The 20,692-nt window shown below is 35.6% G+C and overlaps 1 protein-coding gene across 6 annotated transcripts in view; it reads right to left on the reverse strand.

Moving 5' to 3' along the window:
- The window catches only part of OPA1 (OPA1 mitochondrial dynamin like GTPase), a 96,932-nt gene that overhangs the window by 52,839 nt on the left and 23,401 nt on the right, over positions 1-20,692 (reverse strand). For 4 of the 6 annotated variants that reach the window (XM_050779107.1, XM_050779106.1, XM_050779101.1 and 1 more), the window contains 5 exons: positions 16,011-16,121; positions 10,833-10,886; positions 6,997-7,101; positions 5,229-5,315; positions 4,457-4,570 (listed from right to left, as the gene is read on the reverse strand). In XM_050779107.1, the coding sequence (XP_050635064.1) occupies positions 4,457-4,570; positions 5,229-5,315; positions 6,997-7,101; positions 10,833-10,886; positions 16,011-16,121 (471 nt within the window). The remainder of the gene's footprint in view (positions 1-4,456; positions 4,571-5,228; positions 5,316-6,996; positions 7,102-10,832; positions 10,887-16,010; positions 16,122-20,692) is intronic. The other 2 variants (XM_050779104.1, XM_050779105.1) reach the window with 1 other exon arrangement.

The following is a 20,692-nucleotide window of genomic DNA, read 5'->3' on the forward strand; positions in this document are numbered from 1 at the left end:
ATCATCTCTCTAAAACACTAAAAGGAAACCTTGCATTTAACTTCAAAGATGAATTTAGGTAAAGGACAATTCATTCGTTCAACATCTATAGAGATTGAACTATGTGTCAGGTGTTGTAGGTGGGGAAACAGAGCTGACTGTCCCGGTTTTAGACCTCACTACATGCTGGGAGAAATATACACAGACATAACAGAAGAGAGTGGCAAAACCTAGAGTGCCACAGAAGAGAATGGAACTGACTATAAGGGAGCTACGACAGGCTTCACTCAAGGAGTGATATTTGGGAAAGAAATTTTGTTTTGTTTGTTTTTTTGTTTGTTTTGAGACGGAGTCTCATTCTGTCACCCGGCTGGGGTGTGGTTGCGTGATCTCGGCTCACTGCAATCTCAGCCTCCTGGTTTCAAGTGATTCTCCTCCCTCAGCCTCCCGAGTAGCTGGGATCACAGACACCCACCACCATGCCTGGCTAATTTTTGTACTTTTAGTAGACAGGGTTTCGTCATGTTGGCCAGGCTGGTCCTGAACTCCTGACCAGGTGATCCGCCCTCCTCGGCCTCCTAAAGTGCTGGGATTACAGACATGAGCCAACGCGCCTGGCCAAGAAATGTTATAGCAATGTATATTAACAGTCAGTGGTTTCACAAGAACTTCTAAACTTCTAATTGCCACTTTTCTATACAACTCCTTCTACTGAGATTAGCTAAACAGGCTAGATTAAAAAACAATAAACAGCTGTTTGAAAGCAACCATAGTGGCCAGCCTAAGCTGGAAGGATTTTCCTGTAGCTATTTTCCATCAGAGGATTTGCTGATTTGTAGCACAGGGCAAAGGCCCAAGAGAAAAACTTAAAATGTGTAGCAGTGTCACTGGGCTGAGTAGACAAGACTGGAATTCAGAGTTATCAAGCAGTCACGTCTTAACGTGCCACAATCCCAGAGAAAAACAGACTGCAGAAATAAACCTCCAAAATGAAACCCTACATCCTGTGCACAGTTTCCTTTCCAGGCATTCACATATTAAGAAACCAAGCAGAAAGAAGCTGCCAAGGAGGTTAAAATGCTAAGTTGGGATTCTGGCACTTTCACTGCTCTGGGGAAACAAAACACTGGAATTCAGGGTTGGTCAAAGAGAAGCTCCAGTAAACACTAAGGGACCAACGACACACCGGAAAGAGACCAGCCTCATCTGTTTCAAGGACAGCTGTTCACACTCTGCCTGTTCACACTCTGCCTGGTCACACTCTGCCTGGTCACACTCTGCCTGGTCACGCTCTGCCTGGTCACGCTCTGCCTGTTCACACTCTGCCTGTTCACGCTCTGCCTGCCAAAACAAAATTAATTCCTTCTTGAACTATCATCCACAGCCTCTACAATTAGGGTGCTAGTAACAATGTAAAAGGTGGGTTTCTTTCCCACGTTTTTACAACTGATTATTGAACATGATATGAGATGTAGTCTAAGGCCCATTTTGTTTTTTTCTCTAGGTTAGATGTACCCCAAATTCCCATCGATAGTAAAAGGGGTATGTAAAGTCTGGTACGTTCACACAGTACCACACACAGAACAACTAGTAACACATAACACAGTTCAATTCATAGCTAGACCCACAAAAGTGCAATTTGGATGAATCACACTAGGCTGCCCAGGTCCTGCTGCACTTGTAAACAGATTTCATTTCTTGAAGATGTCAGCATCAGCCTCACTGTCTTTCTCCCACTATTCTTGCCATAATTCTTGGTAATTTCAATTTTCCAATTACTGTACACCTACCCCCACCAGCTGAACACGAAAAAAACAAAACACAATCATACAGATTCATTTAAAATGTATGTCCACAGAACTTAAAGGGACTTCAGTCCAACTCAGCAATCCTAATATCACTTGACTTCCTCCACTGATTCACTCCTAGAGTCACCAGAATCTCTTAAAAGACTTCACTTTTTCTTCCTGCCTCAGTCTTCAATCTCTTCTCCTTTCTAATTAAGAGCTGATCATTTGGCTTAGTATTTCACTGAGTAAGCAGAAGAAATCAGAAGGAAACTTCCACACATTCCCCTTTCTTGCCTCCACTGGTGAACTCAATGACTGGTTTCTATCTTCACCTTCCTTGATGGATCAGCAGCATGTGACCTCACTTATCACTCCCCCCTACTCCATATTTCTTTACCCCACTTTGTGTGCACTGCACTGCCCTGCTTTCCCTCTTACTACACCGGTTGTGCCTTCACACATTCGTTTGTTGTTTTTTCTTCCTTCAACATCTTAATGTTCAGAGTGCCCAGAATATACTGCTTGCTCTATCTCTACTCACTCCCTTCAAGATCTTCTCCAGTAAGATCACGACTTTAAATACTATTTTTAGATAGTTGATCATGACTCCTAAATGTATGTCTCTGGCCCAGACCTCTGTCTAAACTGCTATACCCAACTGCTTGTTATCACCACTCAGCAAGTCCAAAACTGAACCCCTGATCTTCTTCCCCCAAACTTGATCCACTGACAGACTTCCACGCAAACTACATCCTTCAATCTGTTCAGGCTACAAACCCTGGAGCCATCACTGATGACTGACACATTCTCTCTCTCTCCCCATCGCTTTTCTTCTCTCCCTTCTCCGTATCAAACCCGTCAAGAAATCCTGTTAATTCTACTTTCAAAATACATTTATCATCTATCCATTTCTTATCACTTTCACTGCTACTTCCCTAGCTCAAGAATCACCTGGATACTCCAGTAGCCTGGACTCCCTGGTTCTACATCTTGCCTATAACTATTTTCAAAAGAGTAGCCTTTTAAAAGGCACTGTTGTTACTTTGCTCGAAATCCTGCACTGGCTCATTTTACTTAAAATAAAACGCAAGTCTGTACAATGGCCTATAAGGCCTTATTGATCTGCTCCTCCCTGCTCTCCATTATTCCTCTAATGTCATCATTCGCCCCGCCCATGGCTAGCTCTTCACTCCGACCTGGCCACACAGGCCTCTGTGTTATTCCTTGAACATGACAGCCACACACCCACCTCAGAGGCTTTGCATCAGCTATTCTCCTTGCTGAGCACAGGATATCTAAATGACTACTCCCTCACTTTCTGCAAATCTTGGTTCAAACGCCACCATATCAATGCAATCTACGAATACCCTGGCACCCCCATTCTCCTTGCCTGGTTCTACTTTTTCTTTTTGTACAACACTATTGTCTTCCAACATACTACACAGTCATGTATTATATTTATTATCTATTATCTGTCTCCCTCTGCTAGAACATACCCTCCATCATGGCAAGGATCTTCTTTGTTGTTGCTGTTTACCAACATATTGCCCAGAACACTGCTGGTACACATTAAGCATTCCGTAAACATCTGTTCAATGAAAGACTCTGCAGCCCCATGCCTTCTTCCTATGACCATGGAGAAACTGTCAGCGTGCCTAGATATGGACTAGTACACCAAGCTGCAATCTCCTTCACCTCAGCCACTTTGCTCTTGTAATTTTCCCTCTTTCCTGCATCATTTCCGCCCTTTATTAAATCATTATAATCAGCATATAGAAATCTTTAACCCTTTTCCCACTTGCTCCGACAATACTTGCCAGCAGCGCTTGCAGCTGCAGTGTTTGCCCCAAGACAACTCTGCCATAAAATATCTCGCTTTTATTATGATTTTCTCATAGCTCTAGTCTACTGATTTTGGAGACAAAAGACATCATTCTATTGAAAGCATTCTGTTTTTAGTAGGAGTATTTCCATTTACAAAATATAGTAATTTTCAATAGCTGAAAATGTCAAATCCTAGAAAACGTAGAATTTCTATGTGTGATGTTTACATCATTCTCAAAAAGTTGTTGGCCAAAGATTCATCTGATAAATCTGACTTTTAAAAAACAGACCTTCTGATGATTGAGATGATTCTGATGTTAGTACTGTTTAGAAATAACTCTAAAAACAGTTTTTATATTTTATTTTCACGTTGAAAATTAGTCAGGTTTGCTTCAGCTTCAAACAGTGTTTACGTAAAATTAAACAAGCACTGGTGGTGAGCTGCACGTTTTTTCTAAACAGGAAACAGGTTAAAAACCTTCCCTTAATTCAACAATATTCAATTGCTACTGCCTCATTTCTCTGCTCTTTTGTCACAATAAAACTAGAAAATTATCTATATTCATTGACTCCACTTCCAATATTCTCATTTTCTTAACTTCTCTCTTATCTTATTCAGAATAAAATCCAAAGGCCTCCCAACTGGGTCTCTGACATCTTCTCCTACCACTCTCCCCTCACTCACCTCCTGCCGCACTGGCCTCCTGGCTGTGCCTCCTACTGATTTCCACACTAGGGATCATTCCAAACGCTATGTATTAATTCTTTCTTTGGTTGAAAATCTTCATTTCAACACAATGAACAGATCTCATTGAAGCGGTTACTCTCCTAAGGAACGTCATTGAGACGGCCTATTTTCTTACCTTAACTGGAGAACGTGTCATCATCTCCCCCGATCCTCTCGGGAATATTCGAGCTTGGGCAATCATTTCCAACACACTAGTCTTCCCAGCGCTCTGATCTCCAACCACAACAACCTTCCCACAAAACAAAGAACACTTACTCATATTTTTCTGATACCAAATTAAAATTTAAACCTATTTGTAATGCTGCTCTGAGGTTTTTTAGTCTTTTAAAATTTGTACAGGTGAAAAAAATGTTTTAAAATCCGTAAAAAAAGATTGCTACATGTATGCACATGGAAAATAGGGACAGCAAAACAGTAATTGGATCCACTATTTACAGCCTAATTTTTATTTTAAAAACTTGTGCTAATTTAAACCACTGTTTCTAAAACCAGGTTGTTAACTTTCTGTAAGTCTTTTCCATACCTAGTTTACTCTTTACAAACACATTTTCAATTCTATAAGGTTAAATTTCACGCATATGGCTAATTTAATCCACTGTTCAGTATTTATAATTAACAAATATTATGACTATATAACACAAATATCTTCCTTCATAACACATATAGTAACTCATAAATATAATGTACTTATATTTATAATGAACTAAAATAGTCAAATAATACTGCTTAAAACATTACTTGGAACATGTAAGATTATATCAAAAATATAAATGCCTACATCCAGTATATATATATGTGTATGTGTACATATATACACATAATTTTTAAGAAGCAAAGCTGCTTCTTTTTTTGCTAATTGGCAAGTTCACTATCAATTTTTCACATACCCGTGGTAGATGATCTTGTGTATTATAACTGGCATCATAATCAGAGAGAACATCAAGAACTTCAGAATACATGTCAATCAAAGATTTCTGTAAAAATTTAAAAAAATTATAATATAAAACAGTGAAAGTACAGAAAAAACATAACAGATGTGTCAAGAGAAAAAAATGATAAATTCAAATTGAAATTTCCACAATCATTGTATTGATTTCTCAAATTACATAAATACATCTTCATAGTAAAAACTAAAATAGTACAGATTAAAAGTCCATTTATCATTCAGTTTATTTTATTTAGATACAATGATTTAATAAAGTTAATTAATTCAGGATTTCCTAACATTCTCATTAAATAAGATGGAAATTATTACTTAATACTGATGAGCTAATACTGAATGCAAGGAAAGACCATTAGCACCAAAAAGGCAAAATAAGGTGGTCAGGTAACCAACTGACAATGACATTATTCTTTGCCAAGTTTGAGGCATGCATGAGGGAGAAAGAGGGAAGAGGATAGAGAGCACGTGCAAGCAAACATCTGAATAAAGGATAAACCAGGAAGATGGTTAAACCAGGAAGAGTGGTTAAATATCCACTGACAACTGGGCAGGCTGAAATACGAGTGTAGCAAGGGCAAATATCCTGTATCGTTTCTTGCTGTAGAATCAGAATAGAACGTGGTGCCTTGTATTGCATGTAACAAGCTTCATGTAATTATTTGATGAATGAATGAACAACAACAACAAAAAAACAGGCCTGAAGAAAAGGGGTACCATCAAGCATTTAATCATTATGGATAAGTTTTAATGCTAAGGCAGGAGCAAAATGATGGCTTAAGGTTCCTTTCATTTCTTAATCCCTAAAAAAATTAAATGGCAAGCAATTGCCAACCCACCCACCCAAAAATAAAAAATGTTCATTGCCACTGCATTTTACGAGAGAAAATACCGTTTCTGAGGTAAACTCTACATATATTAGTACTTGGAAATGACTTTTCTCAGTTCTAAGTGCCACTTGTAAACAGTCATGTTATCGATCTGTTTTGTGCAGTCATGATTTAGAGTCAAAGCTACTAATGCATGTTTGTTAAGCTAGAACTATAATATTATCTTTGTACTGTGACTACAGAATGTATATGCCATGATTTACTGTAGTTTTGCTACATATAAACCCTGCTTACTTATATGAGATTTAAGTTAAATAATTGTTTCAATTCAATTTAGCACATATGGCTTAGTTTGGTGGGGAATAGTAAGACTCAATTTATTGATAAATAAGTTCACCAATGTGCTGATGGTAACAATACCAGCACATACTTTTTCAAAAATTCTTTAAAATGCCTAAGAAAGCTCTCCTTAGAAAAAAAGTGTTAATTTTTTAAAAACTGAAGAAAGTGGTCTAATCATTCACTGGCATACAAGCAAAGCAATAATGATAAGTCACTTACATGTCCATCAATTAACAATTCTGATTTTATATAAAATTTTATGTAAAAGTTAAACCTAGAGATAAACTAGATATTTCAGAAAAATAAACTGATTCACATGAAATAACATGTAAAGATTTTATGGGCATGGTATAAAACAAGCATTTGGAGACTACAACTTTTAAAATGTGTTAAATATAGGAAGAGATCTTCCATCCTCCAAGGACATTAGATTAGAAAGAAAAGGACGACAGCATACTTTACAGCTCCTTAAAACCTGGTACTGATGAACACACAATGCTAAGCAGTAAAGTTTTGAGAATAAACAAGATAAACTTAGAATACCTTAAGCTTTCTATGATGAATGCCTTTGTCATCTTTCTGCAATACTAATTTTCTCAATTCTTTGTTCTCCTTTTCTAATCGTTCCAAGATTCTCTGATACTTTAACTGCAACAAAATAATAAGTGTAACTATATAAGAAAAAGATGGGTTATCAAATAGTATGAAGTCTAAATTAAAATCTTCCAAAATATGGAAGTCATACCTCCTATTTAAAATGTATTACATTTTAAAAGCATCTATGAAAACATTGGGAATAAAATAAACAATGATTATTATCTCTTACAAAAAGTGGAAATAATTGTAATTTTCTATCATAATTAAGAATTTCATTTGGAAAATTCCTTGCTACTCACAATGAAAAAATTATTTTGAAATACTAAAAATGTAAGAATTTAAACAAGCAGTTCTTAAGTACATTCTAGAAGGGAATATTTCCTATTATACCAAAATTTTAAGTCTTCATATTACAGGGCCATTTGACAAAAATTCAGATTCTTCCCTTTCTTCGCATTATTTTATGTTTTAAGATGCTATAAAATAATAATAGCTAGCAGTACCCAAGCATGCATTATGTGACAGACTCCTTAGTAAGTGTTGCAAACGCATTAACTCCCTTAACCTTCACAAAAACCCCATAAAGCAGGAATTACACAGACTAGGAATAAAGAGCAAGGAATATCTGACAGCCTGCCCAAGGTCACCTAGTAGAGAAGCAGGGTTGGGAATAGAGGTCTGTCAGAGGCTCAAACTCTTCTATGTTTTGTTGTATTTCCGTGTCCAGAGATAATATATCAATATTTAAAAGAATGATATAAGCTGAGCGCAGAGGCTCATGCCTGTAATCCCAGCACTTTGGGAGGCCGATGTGGGCAGATCACAAGGCCAAGAGATCGAGACCATCCTGGACAACATGGTGAAACCCTGTCTCTACTAAAAATACAAAAAGTAGCCGGGCGTCGTGGCAGGTGCCTGTAGTCCCAGCTACTCAGGGAGCTAAGGCAGGAGAATCGCTAACCCGGGAGGCAGAGGTTGTAGTGAGTCAAGACTGCACCACTGCATTCCAGCCTGGCAAAGACAAAAAAAGCTGGGAAGACAAATCAGAAAGGATCAAATTTATTTGAGAAGGAAAATGTGTAGTCAAGCAACTATTTGACACACACACACAAAATAATGATATAAAAAGAGAATTTTAAAGAAGACTAATATGTCTAAACAGGTTTTTTTTTTTTTTTGTCAAGTAGTTGCTTGGCTACACATTTTCCTTCTCAAATAAATTTGATCCTTTCTAATTTGTCTTCCCAGCTTTTATTTCTTCTCAAAACATTAATACAGAGAAACCTATTAAAAATAACCCCTTCCTACAAACAGCTGAATGTTTATGTCCAACTTATAATATCACACCTTTTGTAACAGAAAATATTCTTTACACTTTTTTTAGTTTATTGGAATCTTTCAAGAACAAAGTAACAGGAAATCATGGTTCTATCCTTACAGGAAGTCCAACTCAAGCCAAATTAAAAGAACACATACATAATTGAACACATACATAGTATAAGACAGAACTACTAGCTAGACTCTACTATAAACATATTTTTACATAAACTTATTCATTTATATTTAGTAATAGTATATATAACAAAATTGGGGTAGTACCTAAGGATTAGATCTGTGTTGTTTAATACGGCAACTACTAGCCACATGTAGTTATCAAGCACCTGAAATGTGGCTGGTCTGAAGTGAGATTGTGCTGTAAGTGTAAAACACCTCATTAATATTTTTTATACTGATCACATATTGAAATGATACTATCTGGGATAGACTAGGTTAAATATATTATTAAAACTAATTCCACGTTTCTTTTTTACCATTTTTTAATGTAAAAATTAAAAATTACACAGGTGGCTTGCATATTTCTATTGGACATCATTGATACAGCAAACCTAGTGAATTCTCCATAATACAGTCTATCAGTGCCTAGTGGCTGCCAATTACAGCTGCACAAATTGAAGGGTTTATATCAAGGGATATATAAGAGGGTAGAATTTCCACTGACTCATTTCTTTGTAAGCACAAAATCAATTTTGGGGTCTACATTTTCTGGGGATGGAAACATTCTGTGGTACAGAAGCTAATCTGTAGCCATCCTGAAGAGATGTGCTATTTGGCTGTCTCTCAAAGCTCTAGAACAATAATTCTCAAACTTTAGAATGCATCAGAATTACCTTGAGGGCTTTTAAAAACAGATTGCTGGGTTTCACTCCGAGTTTCTGATTCTTCAGTAGGTATGGGACGGGGTCAAGAATGTGCATTTCTAATGTGCTCCAGAGGCTGTGCTTTGTGACCAATGATTCTTACCCCTGGTTGCAGACTGGAATCGCCTGGCTAGGAAGCCTTAAAAACATATATATAGTGCCACTCGGAGCACAGTTGAGTCTAGTGTATAGTGAGGTTTGAGATGCAATAAATAGATACCAAAGAAATCTGTGACTCAACATATACTACAAATTGATTATCCCTAATTCAAAAATCTGAAATCCAAAATATGCTGGCCCCAAGCATTTCAGATAAGAGATACTCAACTTGTAGTTGTTCCACTTTTTCACAAAAAAGAGATCCAAGATTAACTCTTCTTCTTTTTTTAATTTTTCTTCCAGACAGGGTCTTGCTCTGTTGGCCAGGGAGCAATCATGGCTCACAGTAACCTTGACCTCCTGGGGCTCAAGTGATCCTCCCGCCTTAGCCTCCCAGTTGCTAGGACTACAAGCACAAACCACACACCTGGCTAACGTTTAAAAATTTTTTTGTAGATATGGGGTTTCTCTGGGTTGCCCAAGCTGGTCTCAAACTCCTGGGCTCAAGCAATCCTCCTGCCTCAGTCTCCCAAAGTGCTGGGATTACAGGCATGAGCCACCATGCCCAGCTGACAGTAACTCTTTGAACTTTAAAAAATAAGTTAATTAATGCATGTCAGTATTACCTACATAGAAAAACTGATGATTGAGTGATAGGGTAATTTTTTTTTTTTTTAGACAGAGTCTCGCTCTGTTGCCCAGGCTGGAGTGCAGTGGTGCCATCTGGGCTCACTGCAAGCTCCGCCTCCTGGGTTCACACCATTCTCCTGCCTCAGCCTCCCGAGTAGCTGGGACTACGGGTGCCCACCACCATGCGTGGCTAATTTTCTGTATTTTTAGTAGAGACGGGGTTTCACCATGTTAGCCAGGATGGTCTCAATCTCCTGACCTCGTGATCCACCTGCCTCGGCCTCCCAAAGTGCTGGGATTACAGGCGTGAGCCACCGCGCCGGGCTGTGATAGGGTAATTTTGTACTAGAATGTTATCCACTCATTACACTGCACAAAATAGGTCCTTAAAATAATAATTTTATTACCAACTATAAGAAAATAGCTTTTCTAAGTAGTGCCAGAAAAAGAACTTTAGATAAGCATTGTCTGACTGGTTTCAGACTTGTGAAGCAAAGTAAAAGCTTCCTGAGAGCCCACTAGAACAATGAGGTAGACTCAACTCAAATTTCTTTAACTGTATTAGCTTATCAATGTAAAAATGCAAGCATGGTTTATAAGGACAAGCCACTTTCTTCCTTTTGGGCGTAAGATTCACTCAAAATAGGTTTTTACATACAAATGAGTTAACTCCATACTTATCTAGTTCCATCTTTATTCCTTATTTCTCAATTAGCTTTTGCATCTATTGATAATAAGGTTCTATCATTAACATTCCAAATTTTGCTCTGTTGAAAAAATAAATGTCCAATCACCAAAGTTATATTCGAATATAATTTTTAGAAGTCCCTAGATTTTCTTAGTCATCACAATTACCTGAGTGTGCAGAAGTTCTTCTTGAAGTTGGTCAATTTTCTCTTTGTCTGACACCTAAATGTTTAAAATAATTTTAGTTGAATAGAATTAGGTTTATACAGAATGTGCAACAAGTTAAATTTTTTTGATAAGTATTGAGAGTCAAAAAAACTGACTTCATATGCATATTTAATCAAAGTAATTTTAAATCAAGTGATTTAAGAAAGTAAAAATATCTGTATTTATCAATAAAAATAGTTCACCAAAATTTTATATTGAGAAACAAAAACCTTAAAAGGCAATCATTTTCCTGTTGCTATTCTAGTCATTTCTTATGAAAGACTAGTTAGAAAAACAAGAAATCAACACATATGGTTACTAAATTCTTCAGAAGCTGTTTTGTACTAAAGCATAGGGACTCAGATATTTGGGGAAATAAAGCACTGATATCCCTCCAGAAATGTGTTTTGAAAAGTCAAATACATGTTACTGTTGACAGCTATTTAAAAAGTTCATTGGTCACAGTGTATCTTATAAGGAAATATTTTTGTATTGTATCCATTTCTGTACCATAAGTAGCGAATTATATAATAAATGCAAAGGACAAGTTGCGCATTTTCAGAGATTTAAATGGAGCCAAATGCTTGCTTTTAAATTCAGTTTCAAGGAAAGCTCTGCTAACTCATAATACAGAGAATGCATCCATAGCAATGAAGCCAAGTAAAACAACTAAAATTAATTTGAATATAAAACAAAAATAAAACCCACAGGTATTGTGTAAACTACTTCAAATTGTTATTAATGCTAGTAATTCTAAAATAAAATATTAAAAAACAAACAATTTTATTATATAACAGGTTTTAAAGTAGTCACAATACAATTATAAATACAAAATATAATAATCAAATATAATAAAAATGATGTAATTTATGACGAATTCACAAAACTGTGCTTTGACTTCTTGGTAAGAGGCAGAAGTTGTCATCCCCAGCCTTTAAAAATAATTGTCTAACTTCTGAAAATCAAAACTTGTAAATATGAACTTATTTCACAGGAGAAAATAGTTAAATTCATATTCTTCTTCATTTAAATCCTTGTTGATCTTCATTCATTGGTTATTTGAGCAATCACAACACAACATGGCAGCAAATATACATGAAAAAGTTTTAAATGATTTGCTCATTCAGGTAGACATTAATAACTCTTGTCCACAATATGAAGAGTTAAGATTTTAATTTCTATTTCTAAATACTTTCTCAAAATTTCCTCAATTTTTTATTTCAACAATATAGATGACAACCCTTGCACATTTTTTTTTTCCCTTAAAAGTCTATGCCTAAATAGCTCCAAAATTGATTTGGTAATTAGAAAAAAGATAATGCAAACTTCAATTGCTTTCCCATTCCTGTACAGCAAGCACAGACCTGCTGATAGAAGCTTTTTTTCACTTTGACTGTGTGTGTTTATGTAGGATGGACAAGAATTATTAACAGTCTCCTAAACTGTGAGGAGACAAGCAAGTTGGAGAGGAGTCCACAAACTAAAGAACAGAATCTTGAAAGCCAATGAAGAAATAAATAATTCCACATCATGATCATTTGGCATGCCATCACACGGTAACAGTGTGGTCATAAAAAATTGTTACGCGGATTTAATTTCCAATTCATTTTAAAAGGTACTTTGATTTACTCTGTTCCATTAAATATTTATCCAACTGTAGCTAAATTAGTATGAAATGTATAAACTGTATTAGTATAAATTGTTTTAGTTTTAAATGTAAATACTGACTTCAGGCAATATATCCTAAATTATTATAGAAAATCCAACATTACTTGACATCTGGGGCAATAACTTAAAAACTAATACAATTAAACAAAAAAGTTAGGATGTTTAGTATAAGCCAAGGGCTATAAAAGGTTAATTTAATTTGGCAAAATAAAAAGGTTATATAAAAAATTAAAATGACACAAGGTTAGCAGAATATTAAAAATATAATTTCTATGCTAGATTAGTAGTATTTAATGATCACAACTGTTAAGATGTTTATAAATTTAAATTTTAGGAGTATTTAAATGTATCATTTGCCTTTCTGGTACAATGAATAACTCACACATGGTTTACCAGCATGTTTCCTCTCTGCTTAGTTTAATGGAATATCACAATTAATCACAATGTTATATTAAAAGACAGCTGGCCGGGCACGGTGGCTCATGCCTAATCCCAGTACTTTGGGAGGCCGAGGCAGGCCAATCACCTGAGGTTGGGAGTTCGAGATCAGTCTGACCAACATGAAGAAACCCCCGTCTCTACTAAAAATACAAAATTAGCCCAATGTGGTGGCGCATGCCTGTAATCCCAGCTACTTGGAAGGCTGAGGCAGGAGAATCGCTTGAACCCGGGAGGCAGAGGTCGCAGTGAGCTGAGATTGTGCCACTGCACTCCAGCCTGAGCAACAAGAGCAAAACTCCGTCTCAAAAAAAATAAAGTAAAATAAAAGACAACTGGTGGTAAAGTAAAAAATCAGACCTAATATTTCCTAGGAAACAAGATAAAAACGTTTAGATTTATAAAACAAACATTTAAGATTGATGAGATGATAATTTTTATATATTTTCTTAAGAGAATAACACAAGCTATTTTCAATCTGTCACTCTAGGTCTTAACTAGCAAATGGGGTAAATTTTATTTTGATGTGATTTACTGATAAAATTCATTGACTTACAACAAGAGCAAGTTCATGTCCTGATGTTCAATATATTGTTTGCATCATGAAATAAATTTAAAACTCACCCTGACAGAAATGGGTATCAATGGTCTTGAAACCAGAGCTTTTCTACAATTCCAGGGCTATGAAACTGATGGAGAAAGAGCGGAATCCTCCGCAGAAACAAGCTAAAGCTGAAAGAGAAAAACCTTTACTAGCTCCTCACAAAACCAAGCCTAATTTTAAAATTTCAAGTATTTCTTCCTATTAAGCCATTGAGGCCACTCTGAAATTCTGAAATACATATATAAAAAGGTCATTGTAAAAATTTCTATGTATGTGAACATATCCATAGGAGGCAAAACTACCAATGGTAGTTTTAATCTTCTGTCTCTGCTTGAGTTCTTTTTTATCTTTTGCTCAGAAGATATAGGGAAAATTTCTTAGTTGCTACTAATAAGATACCCAAAATGATGATCTACTTAGACTTTCAAGAAGATAAGGGAGAAAAAACAATTAAAAAACAACAAAAAGTACTGTGGTTTTGTGCATCAAGTAAACCTCACATGCCTGGAATGATAAAAATCTCGTGAATCAGGATTTTGATCATTATGGCAGTGAAGAACTGAAAAGTCATCTCTGTAGTAACTACAGGGGGAAAGGAGTGGAGGATACTGTAAGGTAACAGTCTTTCGGAGAGTAAGAGGGATAATTTCACTATAAAAGAGCATAAATTATTTTTAAAGTCCCATTTTCTTCCCCTCAAGGTAACTACAATGTGGGCAGGAACAGGCCCTGTTTGCTGCTCTACTCAGGGTAAAACGTCTTGCCAGTGTCTAATTTACAAATGGGGAAAGGGAGGTATAAAAGGGTTAAACAGATAACCCAATACATATTAGAAAGACGAATAACATCTCTAAGCCCAAATAAAGGCTAGTAAAGGAGGCTTAAAATGAACATTAGCTTCCAGCAATGAGAAAATGAATCAGTATTCATTACAGATATCTCTTGATTTGTCAGATTCAAAAGCTCATCATTAATCTTAAGTCATATCTCAGAATGTTAAATAGCAGGCCTATGGGACACATTTCAAGTTGTCTTACGAAAAAAACTTAAGAACAACATGTAACTACAGCTACATTCTTATTTCTAAGTAACATATAAGAACATACTCGCTCTTCTCCCTTCTTTCTGTAACGAAACTAAAGTATGGGTGGCTCAGCCTAACCATCCAATTTGTCAAGCTATTTAAATGATATATTCACAGTATACAGAACAGGGATTGTTAAAGTACCGTTCAAAATAAGTCCTCCTTGGCTTAACACAGCTACTTTAATTTAACCAGGTAGGAAACCCACTTCTTTTCTTTTTCTACCTATGTTTTTGCTCACCAAAGCTAAATATGTATAGGAATTGATTCCACAGCCATGGAATTGAGAAAAGCCAGGAAGTGACGCTGAAAAAATAAATGAAACTATGGTGAGTACTCTGAAGTCCTAACCACCACCAAATGAGGTAAGGTTAGCCAGCAAAATTACTGTACTAAATCATTATCTATAATATTGGTTGATTTAAATAGCAGAATGTACAAGAATCTTTGTTCCTGACTAGGGTTTGTATATAACTTCAAAACTTTTCTGATCTAATAAGATGTAACATAATTAGCTGATTTCAAGATCTCAGAGTATAATTTTAAACTCATTACATTTATTTCACTTTGACCTAAAAGTCTCTTCCAAACATGAACTTTGGGATCTACATGGTGGGATTACCTAACCATCAAAATAATATTTTTATGGACCTGCTGATTGCACCAAAAGCCACATACTGGTATAGACTTACGCTTTTATTAGAACTTGTTCTTTAGCAACCAGGATGATATCAAATTTCCAGTGTTCAAACCTTCAGTGGTCCAAGGTGAAAATTTATTTGTGCTGACTTTGATTAACGTGAAAAATGTACGCAATGAGTTTGTCAAAGTGTATAAGAACTACGTGCTTTTGCCTAAAAGTTAAGTCAAAATAACTTTCTTCTATAAGAACATGAATGTTCCCTATCCATACACTTTAGCTAAAACAAATAAATAAATGTTATTCTTTAGTGTAAACTGGTCATCTACAACAATCCTTTTCACTTTGGAAATAAAAACTTGGGGAGCAAGTAGGTAGGTAAGATGCCTACAAACTTAGGGCGACTCAATAACTGGACCACATAAACAGCAATTCCTAATTTTATTCTAAATATAAATACAGGAACTCTACAGATAACCTAATTTTCAGAAACTAAAACAACTCTGCTTGAATTTGTTACTTTTGGCTTTTCCTATACTACCCACTCGAGAGAAGTTCCATATTTATGATATATCTTTTGTATGTTTACTTTGTCAAATTAATTTCTTGTATTTGGAGTCCATGAATGGATTAAGGCGACATGATCTTGGCAGAAATGGCTGATTAGTGTGAATGTATTGGTAGCCCCCTTAAACCATCCATCACCTTGCGCTTCTGTTGGGCATAGCTCGTGCTATATTGGCCAGCGGCTCTGCGCGCTTCCTCTTCATGCTCTTGAATTTGTTGTTGTAAGAGAATGAGCTCACCAAGCAGACCCTGCCATGAGTTCACAATGAGGAGAAGAGGAAATCGGGGAGGAGAACAATGTTAAACCAAAGGGCGCAACAAAGGAACAGATGTAAGATAGGGAGGGATGGTTAACTTAAAACAGAAATGGAAACTCATTTAGAGCTGTCATACCCTTGGGCTCTGTACTGCATTTCCATTTTCCTCCTCAGTAAATTAGATGTCTCAGAAAAATAAAACAGCCCAGTTTAAAAAGTGAAAAGGAAAGTGCAATACTAAGTGCTAAATGAAATGAGCCAGATATACACCAAATATGGACAAAAATACAGATTTTTTTTTTTTTTTTTAACAGTGTTGATCTTACTGGTCAAAATTTTCTAATTCTCAACCATGATTCTCTCAGGATCGATTGAAGATCATACTAGCTTACTTAATTATTAAATTATTATTCTTATGTAAATTTTTTTTCTTGATATTTCACTGATTCAAGTAAAGGTCCCTAGAAACAGGTTTCCAGCATTAAGTTAATCAAGGTTTTACATTAAGTCATATATTCCATGTGCCTCTGCATACCTTTGATTAAAATTTAGGGTTCTTTTTTTAAATTAAAAGATAATATTTCAGGTTCTGTTTTGATTTCATATATAACATCAAATAACTAGTCTGACCGAATTTTTACTTTTTTATGAGCTGTTCTGATGACATTAAATAGAAACAGCCTCTGAGAATACAGCCAAGCATATACAAATTACTAAACAAAAGTGCTATAAAACACAATTAAGATATGGAGACAATATAGTTATTATGAACATTTGAAATGAAAACAAAACAGAGTTTGGACCTAAGCACAAAAAATCACCCTTTCTATTTCTGAAATTCATTCCACTTCATAATTATAAAATAGTATATTGACACAATTTTTAATACAGCGTATTCACATGTGGCATACTAAAATACACGTCATTTCCTACATAGCTTAATTGTTGGCCTATTAGATAACTGACCTCAAAAAATGTGGAGGAAAGACAACCAAGATTTGACAATGTTACAAGCCTAATGTTTTCTTAATTAGAAATCCTAAAAAAAGTAAAGTTCTAATGAATGAGGTAACCATTTGTTTAAGAACAGTGTTCTGGGAAAACAATCGACTCAATTTTTACCCAAGTTACAAAAATAAAAAGAGGAAAATGGGTATTTATTAAGATATTCTAAAGTAGGACTTCTAAATAGTTTCAGAGTTAAAAAAAAAAAAATGACTGCCCAAAATATTTAATTTTATATAATTAGAAAGTGTCTTAAAATCTGGATATAATTTGGAGAATTTTTATTCTGTTTGTTAGTTTTGATACATTAGGCTGTGATCATTGCCAATATTAGACAATAAATGAAACTGGTTGATTTACTATAAATCAAAGGATAAAACTAGTTGATTTCTTCCACATGACAATTGAAATTCAGTATCTGTTTCCAGATACAAAAGTATAAAATATAGTTATACAAAGAAATGTCTTTAAATAAATCAGTTTTATGATCATTAACAAATCTATCAAAGACAATGCTAACTACTACCCTCATCATTCTCATAATTTTTACCTTAAAAAAATTGCTTTATCAAGCAGAAAGAAGAGTAACCTGATTTATTTTCATTCATTTGGTCATTTATCATAATCCTTTATTCAAATCATCCAAGTGTTCAAATTTCTCAAACAATTCCCTTTAAAGAAGGCTTCTCATGTTGGTTTATACAGTAGTGTACCTGCTGTACTTACATACCACTAGTATTTTCATTTATAAAATCCCAAAGCAGTGAGAAAATATTCCACATTTCTTTCTTTTTTAACACTAGTCAAGTGCAATAGTGAGAAGGGGGCAAAGAGTAGAACAAAGAGTTCAATCTGTAACTGACTGTGATTAATTGAGATAACTCACTCCCTTTGGATCAGCCACATTCCACATTTCCTACTCATGTCTATCAGGCACACAGTGCTTTTTTATGTATAGCTTAAAAATTCCTCTCAAATTCACTGCTTATGTATATACACAACTGCATGGTAAATACTCCAATCATCTATTAGATTTCAAGAAAATGCTCTAGGGACATGTCACTTTCCTTCCACGCCTGTTACTGAAGCACTATTATGTAAAGATACTTGAAATTAACTGAAATTGACCTTCTGAAAAAGTAGGAAGAAAACAAGAATTAGACATAGAAAAGCTATTTACATGATACTACAATTATACCAAGGTTACCCGTCTTTGATTTTGTGCACCAGTCTTACCCTAAATACCAAGTGATGGCCACACAGCCTCTAAGCTAAGGCCACGTGGAACAGGAAGAGGAAGAAATCTGTGCACCTACTGTGCAAGATACACTCCTCAGATGTAGAAACCACATTTTTCAATACATGTTTTCCCAAGCTTAGCAATTTTTCTTTCAAGAAATGGCACAAAAATACTTTTAAAAATAATATATATCATATATAAAATACAGTAGTATTTACAAATAACAATAAATAATCATTAACAATCAAAGATGATGTAGTCTCTTAATGTCTCCTGACTCCTGGCTGTTGTCAGTTTGACACTGCAGATCTCAATCTCTCATCTCTCTTTTTTTAATCTCCATCTCTGAGTCAGCTTCCTTATCTCAGTCTCATTTCACATCTCAGTCTCATTTCACGTACAATGTTCTGTTTTTTTTTTTTTTAGTTATAACATCAGATCAAGAAAATCAGTAATAACTCTAGAAACCAAATATCAAATGAAAATACTGTGCTAACCTAAAAGTTAATGAGTTTGGTAGAGAAGATTTTAAGTAATCTTGAAATACTATACTATGGTCTGAATTTTTGTCCCCCACAATTTCATATGTTGAAACCTAACCTCACAAATGTGATAGTATTGAGAGGTGGGGCATTTGGGAGGTGATGAGGTCATGAGGTTTCTGGAGTTACTGGCCTTACAAAAAAACGCCAGAGCTGCCTAGCCCCTTTTGCTATGTGAGGATATAGGGAGAAGGCATCATCTATGAAGCCGAGGGTCCTCAGAAGACATCAAATCTGCCAGTGCCTTGAACTTGGATTTCCAGTTACTACATTATTTGTTGCATAGGAAATCCCAGAAAAGCAAATCCTATTTAAGCCACACTGCTTAATTACAATTCAGAATATCAAGTACATGAACTACTTTTACAGCCTTGTTCTCCTCAATGGTTGCCAAATATGAAGGCCAGGGAGAATCTGCAGGTAATCAGAGCAAAAAATTGAGGGGACCAAAATTTTGTTGGCATCAGCCAGATTTATTTACTTTAATCAGCCTCTACCGAGTTAAACCAATCAACTGGTTTTACTAAGATGCAACACTATCCCAGGTGCTCTGAGAAAAAGATTTAGTAACAGAAATGGCCGACTAAATGGTAAGAATGTAAGCAAAAGTAAATAGTGTTTCATATGGCAAGTGTTTTAAACACTGAGAAGAGTATAATTAATGGAGCTATGAAGGTTATGGAAGGATTCATAAAGTGACAATTGAGCTGTGCTACAAGGATGAGTGAAAACTAAACATGCAGGAAAAAAGAAAAGAGACACTTCATCTGGGGAGGTACAACATAAACCATAAAATTAAGAATCGGAGGGCCGGGTGGCTCACGCCTGTACTCCCAACACTTTGGGAGGCCGAGGCGGGCGGATCATGAGGTCAAGAGATCAAGACCATCCTGGCCAACCTGGTGAAACCCTGTCTCTACTAAAAATATAAAAATTAGCCAGGTGTGGTGGCGGGAGCCTGTGATCCCAGCTACTCGGCAGGCTGAGGCAGGAGAATCACTTGAACCTGGGAGGCGGAGGTTGCAGTGAGCCAAGATCGCACCACTGTACTCCAACCTGGGCAACAGAGCGAGACTCTGTCTCAAAAAAAAAAAAAAAAAAAAAAAAAAATGAGAGTAATATGTTGCAAGAAAGAACATTAATGTATTATCATTTAATAATTATACTTAAAACAATACTACTACTTTTCATGATTTGGGCCATGAAAAAGTCTTTCAAATATTTTCTACAAATTATAAATGTGCTTGTTGCCTTCCGAATGGCCGTATTCCTTACTTCTGTGAGATGCTTATAACCAATCAGAAACATAGAACAAAAGCACAGAAAATAAAATGTCACATTTTGCAAATCAATTTCACTGGAACACAATAATCTTACAGAATCTAAAAAAGGGAATGAACTAAGTGGTCTTGTCACCTGTATATATGATGACTGATATACAGAAATCTGCTGACTCCCAAATTTAATTAGTCCACCAATTCTCTAAAATAGGCAGCACTTCAATTTGTCTTCAGGTAGTTCTGAAGGTCTCCAAGTCTCAATAATATTCAGTGCACATCAAGGGCTATGTCTCTTTTCCTCCAGCGGACATACGTTTTCAAATTTTTGATTAACAAGAAGCATTTATTAAGAGGTGGTTTTAACGTATGTCAGTCATACCTCAAGATAGTAGGGCGAGGTTAAAAATGGTTTTACTATTTGTTTAAATGTTTCATTAATCAAATCACATCAGAACTTCTGATTAACATGACATATATAATTCATTAGTGTCCACAA

The sequence above is a fragment of the Macaca thibetana genome, chromosome 2, assembly GCF_024542745.1.
Source record: "Macaca thibetana thibetana isolate TM-01 chromosome 2, ASM2454274v1, whole genome shotgun sequence".
In the NCBI taxonomy this organism is placed as follows: Eukaryota; Metazoa; Chordata; class Mammalia; order Primates; family Cercopithecidae; genus Macaca; species Macaca thibetana.